This window comes from Pogoniulus pusillus, chromosome 2 (assembly GCF_015220805.1).
Source record: "Pogoniulus pusillus isolate bPogPus1 chromosome 2, bPogPus1.pri, whole genome shotgun sequence".
NCBI lineage: Eukaryota > Metazoa > Chordata > Aves > Piciformes > Lybiidae > Pogoniulus > Pogoniulus pusillus.
The window spans coordinates 43,988,949-44,002,333 of record NC_087265.1 but is presented as its reverse complement, the minus strand read 5'-3'; the positions used below and the strand labels follow the sequence as shown (position 1 = coordinate 44,002,333).

The 13,385-nt window shown below is 42.9% G+C and overlaps 1 protein-coding gene across 1 annotated transcript in view; it reads right to left on the bottom strand.

The window, feature by feature from the left end:
* LRP2 (LDL receptor related protein 2) overlaps positions 1–13,385 on the bottom strand; it is a 140,800-nt gene that overhangs the window by 47,441 nt on the left and 79,974 nt on the right. The window contains exons 40-46 of the mRNA XM_064166097.1: positions 10,901–11,821; positions 10,087–10,252; positions 8,969–9,127; positions 5,812–6,101; positions 4,929–5,132; positions 2,471–2,713; positions 444–569 (exon numbers count right to left, since the gene is read on the bottom strand). Coding sequence (XP_064022167.1) covers positions 444–569; positions 2,471–2,713; positions 4,929–5,132; positions 5,812–6,101; positions 8,969–9,127; positions 10,087–10,252; positions 10,901–11,821 — 2,109 coding nt within the window. The remainder of the gene's footprint in view (positions 1–443; positions 570–2,470; positions 2,714–4,928; positions 5,133–5,811; positions 6,102–8,968; positions 9,128–10,086; positions 10,253–10,900; positions 11,822–13,385) is intronic.

The following is a 13,385-nucleotide window of genomic DNA, read 5'->3' as shown; positions in this document are numbered from 1 at the left end:
ATGCATTCCAGTGTGATCTGGTATAAGTGATCCTGCTCTGACAGGGGAGTTGGACTGGATGATCTATCAAAGTCCCATCCAGCCCCTAACATTCTGTGATTCTGTGAAAAACACTCTATAATTGAAGTTCCAGAAGAAGGCAACTCTCTATAACACAAATGCCAATTACCTTGTAAAATCATAAAGGATACAGAGAAGAATAAGTAAAAGGAATGATCCCTCAAATGCTGTATAAAAATGCTGAAAAAAAGTTTGAATCTTTTTTATTAGATAAAAATATAATCTAGATCATTGAGAGCTAATAATGCAATGCATATACCTTATAACTCCTGGGTATTACAAGAGAAGAAGTTTGGAGAAGCGGAGGAGTTATGTCCATGGTAAAGAGCAGTGGAATAAATCACTGATGTGCAAGAAAAGGAACCAAGGCCCTAGTAACTTACCACAGTGAGTAGGGCTCTCGTCACTCATATCTCCACAGTCATTATCACCATCACACAGATACGTTCGAGGAATGCAAATGTTTGTGCTTTGGCACTTTGTAAAGCCAGACTGGCACGTGCGGTCCGCTTCAAGGAGGGGAAAATAAAATGCAAAATTCTTTAGAGCTTTTTCTAACATTGTTCCCCTGTATCTCATTGAAAGAGAGGATGATGCCACTCACTTGTGTTGTGGTAGGCTTGATAGGCCCAAAATAGGCTGAACACAAGTCCTGGCTTGCCCAGGCATGTTTTTCTGCTCCATGATAGAAGCAAGCGCAGAGAAGACGACAAAAGAATCTAGAGCCACTAAGTCTGAGGACTCTGGCCTGCCCAGAGTCCAGTGATAAACAACGTACACACACTTTGCTTGTGCAAGGCCTATGCTTTTCCCCAATTTGGGTAAAGCAAGCCTACAGCTTTACCTGATATGGTCAGGTTTGGCCAACTGCCATTCTGATTGGTTATTCTGTGTCCAAAGGGCCAACGTGATCCCCATCCACAAGAAGGGTCGGATGGAGGAACCCGGGAACTACAGACCCGTCAGCCTGACCTCAGTGCCAGGGAAACTGATGGAGCATCCTGGCCTGCATCAGAAATGGTGTGGTCAGCAGGAGCAGGGAGGTTATTCTGCCCCTGTACTCTGCACTGGTTAGACCACACCTTGAGTACTGTGTTCAGTTCTGGGCCCCTTCTCTGGACTTGTTCCAGTATCTCAACATCTCTCTTGAATTGAGGAGCCCAGAACTGGACACAGGACTCAAGGTGTGGCCTGACCAGTGTTGAGGAGAGAGGAAGAATAACCTTCCTTGTCCTACTGGCCACACTGTTCCTGATACAGGCCAGGATGCTACTGGCTCTCTCGGCCACCTGGGCACACCGCTGGCTCATATTCAGTAGTGCAAAGACATGGTTAGTGTGATTAACTGCCATAGCAGTCGATATTGAACTGATCACAGTTTACATCTTAAGACAAACAAATGTAACTGATAATTTTTTGAGAGCTATGTGGCATATACTTTTAAACAGAATAAATAAGTCATGTCCACGTAAGAGTTAGAATATATTGCTGATCATTAAATCTAGTATAATTAATATAGCATGACATGAAGTTAAAACCCACCATCAAGCTCCAGCATAATCCTGAAAAAATATACACCCTGTAGCATCTCATTCATACGAAGTAATCCTCTTTGAAGTAAATGGGATTACTCACAAGACCCAACATTAAGCACTGCATGCACATTTGTTGCATCAAGGCAAACCATTTAAAGCCACAGCTATTGTGTAATATCCTGAGATGCTCCAGAATATCTTTTAACAATCCTATTTGCTTCAAATAACATAGAATCATAGAATCAACCAGGTTGGAAGAGACCTCCAAGATCATCCAGTCCAACCTATCACCCAGCCCTACCCAGTCAACTAGACCATGGCACTAAGTGCCTCATCCAGTCTTTTCTTGAAGACCCCCAGGGATGGTGCCTCCACCACCTCCCTGGGCAGCCCATTCCAATGCCAATCACTCTCTCTGTGAAGAACTTCCTCCTAACATCCAGCCTATACCTACCCTGGCACAACTTGAGACTGTGTCCCCTTGTTCTATTGCTGGTTGCCTGGGAGAAGAGGCCACCCCCCACCTGGCTACAATGCCCCTTCAGGTAGTTGTAGACAGTAATAAGATCACCCCTGAGCCTCTTCTTCTCCAGGCTAAACAGGCCCAGCTCCCTCAACCTCTCCTCATAGGATTTGTGCTCCAGACCTCTCACCAGCTTTGTTGCCCTTCTCTGGACATGTTTCAGCACCTCAACATCTTTCTTGAATTGAGGGGCCCAGAACTGGACACAGTACTCAAGGTGAAAGCACAATGTAAATAAAGAAATCATTTATCCTCTTTGCCCTTTTTTTTCCACACACACAAACATATTTGCCACTCCTTCAATTTAAAGAATCAGGCTGAGACAGGCAGTGGTTAAACAGCATAAACTTACGGCAATTTCTCTCATCTGATGTGCCATTATCATAACAGTTGTTTACTCCATTGCAGACATACTGAAGAGAGATACATCTACCATTATTGCAAGTAAATTCCGTGTGGGAGTCACAGGTTCGGAACAAGCATCCAGCCTCGTCACTGTTATCTCCGCAGTCGTTGTAGTGATCACAGCGGTAATGATAAGGCACACATCGCCCATTACCGCAGGTAAAAGCTGTTGGCTGACAAGTATGGAAAGCTGCAGGAAATAAAACATGATTTAAAAAAAAATCAATTTAAAGAATATGCACAGATCAAATATAACCTACGTTCTCTGACAACATAAAAAGTAAAAGTGCAGTATTTTTACCTGCCAGGGCAAACACAGCTGCAAAACGGACTGCATGAAATGCAAAATACATATTTGAATTAAACAAAGTAAAAATTGACTCTACACAATAAAAACTCAATGCTACAGGGCTTTTGGGTTCTACAGCAAAGCAGTAGCCTTTCAGACCTCAATGCTGTGAGCAAGGAAGGGATCATTTCCAAACTACACCCATAAGATCTATCACACAGGATCACGGGCTGTTAGGGGTTGGAAGGGACGCAAGAAGATCATCCAGTCCAACCCCCCTGCCACAGCAGGACCACACAATCTAGCACAGATCACAGAGGAATGCATCCAGACAGGCCTTGAAAGTCTCCAGAGGAGAGTCCACAACCTCTCTGGGGAGCCTGTTCCAGTGCTCTGGCACCCTTAGAGTAAAGAAGTTCTCCCTTTTGTTGAGGTGGAATCTCTTGTGCTGCAACTTACACCCACTGCTCCTTGTCCTATCACAGGGAGCAAGTGAGCAGAGCCTGCTCCCCCTCTCCTGACCAGCACTCAGATGTTTATAAACATTTATTAAATCCCCTCTCAGTCTTCTCCACACTAAAATGTCCCAGGTCACTCAGCCTCTCCTCATAGGGCATGTCCTCCATGTCCTGGAGCCCTGGATGCCCCAAAGTCCTCTCTCTCTGTGATTTGAATGGGAGTAGAAAGGTGTGAAAAAACTCTTTTCCCCATCCTGCCCTGCAGGCATGAAGAGGGGGAGCAAAGGGTCCTTCTGGCACAAGGAGTGACCCGTGCAGATGCCCGCACTGGAATCAGGCTGGTGATTAGCTGTGGTCTTCGTGCCTAGGAAATGGTAAATTGACTCCTTGTCTAGGAAAGGTATAAATATTGGGGTACTTCCTGCCTTGGGGTTCCCGCCTTAGAGTTGTCCCTGCCTAGATAGCTCCTGCAGAGAGTCCCCTGGTGCTGTGAAGGACAAGCTTCTGAAGGACCTGATCATCCCTGGTTAGGACAGCTCCCCAACATAAGCACCCTGTGTGAAAGCTTAATAAGCCTAATGAGCCTCAGATGTCTTTTGAAAGAGAGAGAGCTGACAAGCATCTGGACTGCCCTTTCTCTCAGCCAGCCTAACTCACCCGTGAGCAGTATAACTTTCCTGCTCAGCCTAATTAATAGTGGGGAAAGCTTAGCTTTCTCCACTTCCTGACTTCTAAAATAGCCAAAGTTACCTATAGTATCCTTTGTAAGACATTCTCAATGAAATTGAGTCTGCTAATTAAACTAAATTAATTTCTGTATATAGTTTTGGGGGTCAGGTTTCAGGAAAATAAAATAATTCCTATTTTATATATATTCCTGACTCGGCCACATTAATTCCCTGCCTCCACAACACTCCAGTCCCCTAATCATCCTCCTAGCCCTCTTCTGGACCCTCTCCAGCAGATTCCTGTCCCTCTTAAACTGGAGAGCCCAAAACTGAAGGCAGTATTCAAGATGGTTTCTCACCAGGGCAGAATAGAGGGGAAGGAGAAGCTCCCTTGATCTGCTGGACACACTCTTCTTAATACACCCCAACATCCTATTGGCCCTCTTGGCCACAAGGGCACATTGCTGTGTTAATTTGTTATCCACCAGGACCCTCAGGTCCCTCTCCACAGAGCTGCTCTCCAGCAAATCACCTCCCAGTCTGTACTGGTGCAGTTCATTATTCCTCCCCAGGCACAGGACTCTGCACTTGTCCTTGTTGAACTTCATTTGGTTCCTCTGTGCCCAGCTCTCCAGTCTGTCCAGGTCTTGCTGGAGGCAGTTGTATCAGCCAAGCCCCCCAGTTTGGTGTCATCAGCAAACCTGCTGAGCAGACACTCTGTCCTCTCATAAATGTCATTGATGAGGGTGTTGAATAGGACTGGACCCAGCATGGATCCCTGAGAGACTCCACTGGTTACAGCTCTCCAGCTGGACCTAGCACCATTGGTCACCACTCTTTGAACTCTATCTTGTAATCAGTTCCTAATCGACCTCACTGTCTGCTCTTCCATCCCACACTTCCCAAGCCTGCTTTATGATCTATGATCATAAAGCCACAAAAGTGTCAGAGTACACATCCCTTCCTCATGCAGTTATTTCAGATGCTTACCACACACACTTTCCAACTCATCACTGCCATCACCACAGTCATTGTCATTGTCGCATTTCCATCTCTCAGAGATACAGTGCCCATTCAGGCAAGTGAAGAAACCAGTATCACACCTGGTACCATTATCCACAATACAGTGCTTGTTATTATTGGCCAAATACCAGCGACCTTCAGAGGGGCACTGACACTCCGCACCAGCTGGACCTAAATTCATGTTTGACAGTAGAATCAAGGGGATGGGGGGAAGAAAAAAAAAAGATGCTTTAAATAAGGTTCTTATGAAATTGCTCACAGCTGTAATACTGGAAAAGGCAATGAAATTCTCACAAACTCTCTAGGGTCTATCTGCTTAGATAGAAGTAGTGACTTAACCAGACTTTTATCTCAGGTAACCATATGCAAACCCTTTAAAACCCATTTGTGAGAATTCTCAGATGCAATCCTCAGGTGCACTGGCAAAATACCATGACCTTGGAAGGCAATAATTTGGATTGTATTTATAAGTAAAATAAATATTAAACATTTAGGAACACCAAGAAATATTTCAGTGCTAGGAACTCTAAGAAATATTTCAGTGGTTCCCATGTGACTAAACTTTTTACACCATGAATTCACAGTATCACAGTATCATCAAGGTTGGAAGAGACCTCATAGATCATCAAGTCCAACCCTTTACCACAGAGCTCAAGGCTAGACCATGGCACCAAGTGCCACGTCCAATCTTGCCTTGAACAGCTCCAGGGACGATGACTCCACTACCTCCTTGGGCAGCCCATTCCAGTATCCAATCACTCTCTCAGTGAAGAACTTTCTCCTCACCTCGAGCCTAAATTCAAATACATGCAACACTAAAAGCTTACAGCCACTAAGCATAAGAACATACCTGGCGCACAAATGTGACTGCAGCCACCATTGAACTGGTTGCAAGGGTTGGTACACTGCTGCTGCTTACTTTTTGCCCAAACATGAATATCCATTGGTCTTTGTGGAAGATTCATGATCATTACTATCTGATCTGAACCATCATACTTATTAGCTCGGTAAATGCTTCGTGTGTTCCAGTCTGTCCAATATATGTGCTGATCAAACAGTGTCATTGCAAACGGATGCAGAGCAGTGCTAACAATTACCTCACGATTTGTACCAGTGAGGGTGCAGCGCTCAATCTTCTGCCTAAAATAACAAAGACATTATTTCTTCTTAAAAGGCAAGAAGTCTTTTAACCTACGTGTCTAAAGCTGTGCCCTAATTTGTCTAGCAACTAGTATCCACCATTTCAGTAATGTGCACTAATATATAGGGTGCTTTCATAAGTTTAAAAACCCAAATTTTCTAAACTGTGACTTCAATAGTGATGCAGAGTAGCAGCTCTGTAACAATCTGTCACAATAAGGTACTGGAAGTAACTGGACTGAATATAGAATATGTTTAAACAACTATGTTACTGAAAGCAATGCCAAAAACTTCATGGATAATACATTTTTTGAATGAGTATGATATTAACAACTTCTTGTACCAGGAGAAAACCAACAACTCCATGAAATGGGACACGTTTTCATTTCAGTTTTATCTTCTGCAGATTCAAATTTACACAGCAAGGAAATACAAACAAAATCACTAGACTGTAAATGTACATTTCCTGCTATTTCTCACAGAAGAATACAGGAGGCAAAATCAGCCCTAATATGTAATACCTACAACACATAAAATATCTAACAACCACAAAAACACAGGGTATGTTTAGCAGTTCTTCTTAGCAGTTTTGATTCTAGCTTAGGAACAGCACTTGTAATAATAAACAAAACTCCGCCAAACAAGATTCCCAGGAGGCCCAGAAAATCCGAATTCATCTCCAAGTTCTGTGATAGACATGTTTTGCTGTATGTAAAACATTCTCTACTCACACAGACAGTGCTACTGACCCACAACCATTTCACTGCTGCTTCTCCCCTTCAGTCGTTCTCACCCTGAATGACCACTTCAGCAAAGGTCAGTGGGAAAGCACAAGACATGCTGCTGCCAGGAGACTCAAAATGCAGTATTCATGCAAGGATATTATTTGTAAGCATTGTTTACAAAACCATGATAAATCCTAGAGGTTCCTTTTACCACAAAGATTTCTGTTTGAGGTAGGCAGACCATGCAGGAAGAAAGCATGAGAAAAGAGAAAATTGAGGATGCTCAAAAGTTATTTGCAATGAGGATAAAATAAAAAGGATTAACAAGTATTACATGGGGTTAGTCAAAGGAAGAGAAAGAGCTTGGCAGAAAAACATTAAGACATAAGGAAATGCTGCAAATTAGATGAGGTACTGTCAACAAGTACTAAAGATAGTAAAGAGCATGGATAAAAGCTGTTCCTTGCTTCCAGCTCCCAGCATCTTGCTGTTAAGTCACACTGTAATGCTTACGTGGTAAGGCTGCCAATCATTTAGTGACAGAAAGAAACCACTTCAGATGTCTCTGCTCCATCAAGTATAGCATTGTTCAACTGCACTGCCCTTAATACTCATCTCTAAAGAGTAGGCAGATGTAGAGTGGTGTGTATGTATATGGATAAAGCCATAATGCCTAAGAAGTGGAGTGGTGTTTATGCAACATCACTGGAACAGAACAATTCTCTAAGAGGCTGTGGCATCTTTCACGCATACACTTCTGAGAAGGAGCTATTATTAAGAATCCTAGAATGGCTCTTTGGAGAGTAGGATAAGAAGGCTGTGGGCCTGAAGACAAGATATCCAGTAGCTAGCAGCTTCTCTCCCTGTTCATCAGTGTGTGGCCAATATCTCTTGCCTGTGAAGCTAGAAGGGCCAAATGTTGTTGGAGACACCAAGCAGAAGCTCTATCCTTTGGGTCATGCTACATTAGAGTCCTCACAGAAACTCCAACAAGTTAGCATTAGCAGTAAGAATATCACTTAAACTTGTTTTATCTAGCCTCAAAGCAACTGTGTGTTTAAGACTCTACTAGAAACAATATTTAATTATTGCCAATTGTATTTAAGGCATTTGCTAGACTACCAGTGTGGGCTGAAGAACACAAACAGCCAATGAGTGAAAATAAGCAGATAAACATTTACAAGAACTGAACAGCTTGCCTCACTCATCACCACTAGGATAAAGGAAAAAGCTGCATTTCATATACATGTGAGAAGATGAAACAGAATCTGAAGGGGTAAAGGCCCTCCACATGAAAGCCAGAACAAAAAAGGCTTCATATTGTTTAAGTGTATGCTCCCCTATCTCCATTAACTAGGGTTTGAAAGAGAAAAGATGTCTCATTCAACATCCTGAATTTCCCTTAAAATAGGGGTTCTCATTACAGATGCCCTGCTCTCCTGCACACAGGTGCATTCAAGTAAGAATGTCCTTCTCCCACAAGAGCCAACAGAGATGCAGACCATAACAGTTATTACATTACAGATGTCATTTTTCTGTCATAGCAAAGGATAAGCCTGGCAAAAATCTGCTATGCTGAAGGAACTAGAGGGACTCTGTATGATTGCTACACAGATTTCTCTGAGACTATGAGTGAATTTGGAAGGATACAAACTAAATTACATTTGAAAGCTTTTCTGCTGACAGTAGAAATTCTGGTGGCATAAACTGAAGTGTAGAGTTCTGTCTGGTAGGTAACAGCAAGAATATCATGCCATATTTCACAGGTGATAGGCATTAATCATGAGCAATGAATGATGTAAAATGTCCATTGGGATTCCATTTGTTAGAGAAGACACTTGAGAAGTCTTGAGTTGCACATAAGATGAACAAAATGCCAGAGGGTACAAATGTCATAAAGCACTGGACTACATCTACATCATGGCATAACAAAACTCTGTATGGCACAATAGGTCCACATCAATCTTACAACTGGACATTGCATTGCTATTAAGTAACTCTTAATATGCTGTAACACAAAGTAACAAATTCAACTGAAATGCTGGAAAAGAATAAAAGTTTTTTAAATGAGGGAAAATAAATAATAGATCTAGTTAAGAAAATAAATACACTGAAACTAACAAATATGTTGTCAATACTTACAGATTTGCATCAGCCCAGTATAGCTGCTGCTCTTCATAGTCCAGAGTAAGCCCATTTGGCCATACCAAATTAGTGCTCACAATAGGTGTTCTGAAGTTTCCTCCAAGTGTAGCTCGTTCTATCTTTGCATTCGAACTCCAGTCAGTCCAGTACATATACCTGTCAATCACATGATTATAACAGTATGTTTTCAGCAAATAAAGCTCATAAATCTCTAATTTGCTGAGGATATTCCCAACCTGGCATCTCATTGAATTGTGGAAAACAGCTTCTTGCTCTGTTTTGGCCCACACTGACAAGGGAATCTTCTAGCAGGGATAGCTGGGGTCCACTGGAGTGATTTCAGAAGTTTTCCCAGCTCCCATGAGAGTCCAGTAAAATGAGTCATATTTTTTTTTCCATTTGAAATAGAGTATAATTAGGAATGAAATATAATATAGTAAAGCCCCCAATTTCTCATTGAATATTTTGATAGTGAAACAAGAATTCTTGTGAGGCCTCATGACGTACAGCAGAAAAAGGGAAAGATCATAAGACTGTAAATAAAGGTCTCTTGACAGTGCTATCTGATTATCATGATGTTATATCACACACACACAGTATCATCAGGGTTGGAAGAGACCTCACAGATCATCAAGTCCAACCCTTTACCACAGAGCTCAAGGCTAGACCATGGCACCAAGTGCCACATCCAACCTTGCCTTGTACTGCCCCAGGGACGGTGACTCCACCACCTCCCCGGGCAGCCCATTCCAGTGGCCAATGCTTGAAGAAGTTTTGGTCTCAAAAAATACTCTTTTTCTGCCTTGCACAGCATATAAAGGATGTTTAGTTGCTTGAGAAACACCTTCTTTGAGCACTGTTGCCATTTACTCCTAGTATCTGGCTCCAACATCAAATAGAGCTTCATGCAGTACACATACAAAAGAGTTACAAAAATCTTAGAAAATAAACTTGACATTTTTGAGACTGACATCAGCTTAGAAAATTTCATCCTAAAGATCTGACCTAGGATGGTTAGATAAAACTGGAATTTAGGCCTCAGAATAAGAATTCTCTAAGCCTAAACTGCAATTTCACCTGAAGTCAAAATAAAATACACAAAGTGCAAGACATACCCTCTGCAGGGATCTAAAACAATGGCTCTTGGTCGTGGAACCCGGGCAATCACTGTGCGGTTAGATCCGTCCACAGCCATTGAACTGATCGTCTGATTGAGATAGTCGCTGTAGTAAACTCTATTGCTGATCCAGTCAAAGGCTATGCCATCTGGAGTACCCAGGTCTTAGAGACATACAAGCAAATACACACAAGTTTAGCACAGTTTCTTGAGATAATGCAATACTTTTCACCTATCATAATATAGTAACACTAAAGATCTCTTGGAAATGCCATGGGGATCAATGCACATTAGCTCATTTAAGAAACTGAAGAACTGACACTTAGGACTCAGGCAGTCCTGTGCATGCAGTAGGGTTGCAAAGTCCTTTTCCTTACATAAACTTAAGTTCTGGTTACTATTCTCCAAGAAGCAGGAATCATCCCCTGGCCCATAAAATTAATTTACTATCTATCACAGTATCACAGTATTATCAGGGTTGGAAGAGACCTCACAGATCATCAAGTCCAACCCTTTACCACAGAGCTCAAGGCTAGACCATGGCACCAAGTGCCACATCCAATCCTGCCTTGAACATACCATTTTATGCACATGATAAGATTTAACCAGTTTTATCTTTCCATTTCACTGGGATCAAGATGAAATACGAATCTCGGAAAGAAGAATAATCAAAAGGAGCATTTCATTAGCTATGTGGATCAAATAGTCTACTTTGACTACTAGCAGAAAAATATCCACTGAACTAGTGATAGGTGCTGTAATCTATTTTTTTCAATATCCAAATAGTTTGTATCACATTTCAGAGCACTTACCAGATGCAATTACAGTTGGAGAGCTAACTCCTGGGTAAATACTAACATAACTGATTCTTCCTGTCCTCGAAGGATAACTTTGTGTAAAATAGATTCGTTTGTTTATGCTGTCAAAATCCAGAGCCACTGCAGTTCTTAACACATTGAGTGTGCGGAAGGGAGGACTGTGATTTTCAGGATCTAGGTGGATACTTCTGAGTGCATTCTCAAGAGCAAAAATCAGGTAATTGTCAGTTGAAATGGAACATCTCTTGCCATCACTGTCTAGTGTTCCAAAGGCACAGCCACATTTGGGTGTCTGCACATCAGGCAGGGCAAAACACAGATGAGAACAACCTCCATTATTGCTCAAACAAGGATTGTTGTTGACGTCAAGGGGTGAACGTGACTGGAAATTGCTGTTGTAAATGGTAACATCCCTTAGCCAATTAATGTTGTCTCGTATTACTGTTGGCTGATCAGTATTGCCTGGCTCCTTGCTGGCTTGGAAGATCTTTTTCAGGTTCCGATCCACCCAGATGATAGAATTTCCAAAGACAGTGATACCATAAGGCGTTGGATAGCGACTGCCATAACGAACGATTTCAACGTCACCACCGTCAGGCTGAATTCTTGCAATCATATCTAAGGAGTCATCCACCCAGTAAATGTAGCCGTTGCTGTGATCTACGGCCAACCCACGAGGTGTAACAATACCCTCAGACACAAGAATTGTTCTGTTGGTGCAGTCAAGAAATGCACGTTCAATCTTGGGATTTTGTCCGTAATCTGCCCAGAACAGATACCTGTTTTTCGGGTCAACTACTATGTGCCTTGGCATATCTGTGGTAGTTTTAAGCAGAACGCGGCGGTAAGTTGTGTTTAAACGCAAAACTTCTACAAAAGTCTCTGTCAGGAATGCATTTGTAAAATAAAGGTTTCCTGTATTTAAACAAAAACAAAACAAAAAGGCAGAAAAAAGCACCAAACATTAAGACATAGCATCAACACTTGAGAAACATGAGCTGATACAATACTAAACTATAACATGAACATCCATAAACAACTCGGTAACTGGAAGCATAAGGTATTTGCCTACACTTTAGGGAATTAGAAATAAGATACCCAAACTGACAATTTTATCTTCTAAATCCTCATTGAACACAAAGCCTATGAGGAGAGACTGAGGGAGCTGGAGGTGTTTAGCCTGGAGAAGAGGAGGCTCAGGGGTGACCTCATTGCTGTCTACAACTAATTGAAGGGATGTTGTAGCCAGGTGGGGGTTGGTCTCTTCTCCCAGGCAACCAGCAATAGAACAAGGGGCACAGTCTCAAGTTGTGCTGGGGGTAAGTATAGGCTGGATGTTAGGAGGAAGTTCTTCACAGAGAGAGTGATCCCTTCCAACCCTGACTGATTCTATGATTCTACATCCTGTGCACACTTCTCTCGTATATATTCTTCACTATGGTACTAAAGTCTAGTAATAGGTTCTATGAATACACAGACAAGAGAGAGAGAGAATATAAAAGCATCATGAGAGAAAAGGTTCTATTCACCTGTTCTGATAAGCATTAATTTTTACACATTATACATGAACATTACTTCCAGTCCACAGACACATAAGCTAGAATCATAGAATCCACATAGAATCAACCAGGTTGGAAGAGACCTCCAAGATCAGCCAGTCCAACCTATCACCCAGCCCTAACCAATCAACTAGACCATGGCACTAAGTGCCTCATCCAGTCTTTTCTTGAAGACTCCCATGGACGGTGCCTCCACCACCTCCCTGGGCAGCCCATTCCAATGGGAAATCACTCTCTCTGTGAAGAACTTCTTCCTAATATCCAGCCTAGACCTACCCCGGCACAACTTGAGACTGTGTCCCCTTGTTCTGTTGCTGGTTGCCTGGGAGAAGAGGCCACCCCCCACCTGGCTACAATGCCCCTTCAGGTAGTTGTAGACAGTAATAAGATCACCCCTGAGCCTCCTCTTTTCCAGGCTAAACAACCCCAGCTCCCTCAACCTCTCCTCATAGGATTTGTGCTCCAGGCCCCTCACCAGCTTTGTTGCCCTTCTCTGGACATGTTCCAGCACCTCAACATCTCCCTTGAATTGAGGGGCCCAGAACTGGACACAGGACTCAAGGTGTGGCCTGACCAGTGCTGAGTACAGGGGAAGAATAACCTCCCTTGTCCTACTGGCCACACTGCTCCTGATGCAGGCCAGGATGCCATTGGCTCTCATGGCCACCTGGGCACACTGCTGGCTCATCTTCAGCTTACTATCTATCAGTACCCCCAGGTCCCTTTCCTCCTGGCTGCTCTCCAGCCACTCAGTCCCCAGCCTGCAGTGCTGCTTGGGGTTGTTGTGGCCAAAGTGCAGAATCCTGCACTTGGCCTTGTTAAATCTCATCCCATTGGCCTCTGCCCACCCATCCAGCCTGTCCAGGTCCCTCTGCAGGGCTCTCCTACCTTCCAACGGATCAACACCTGCTCCTAGCTTG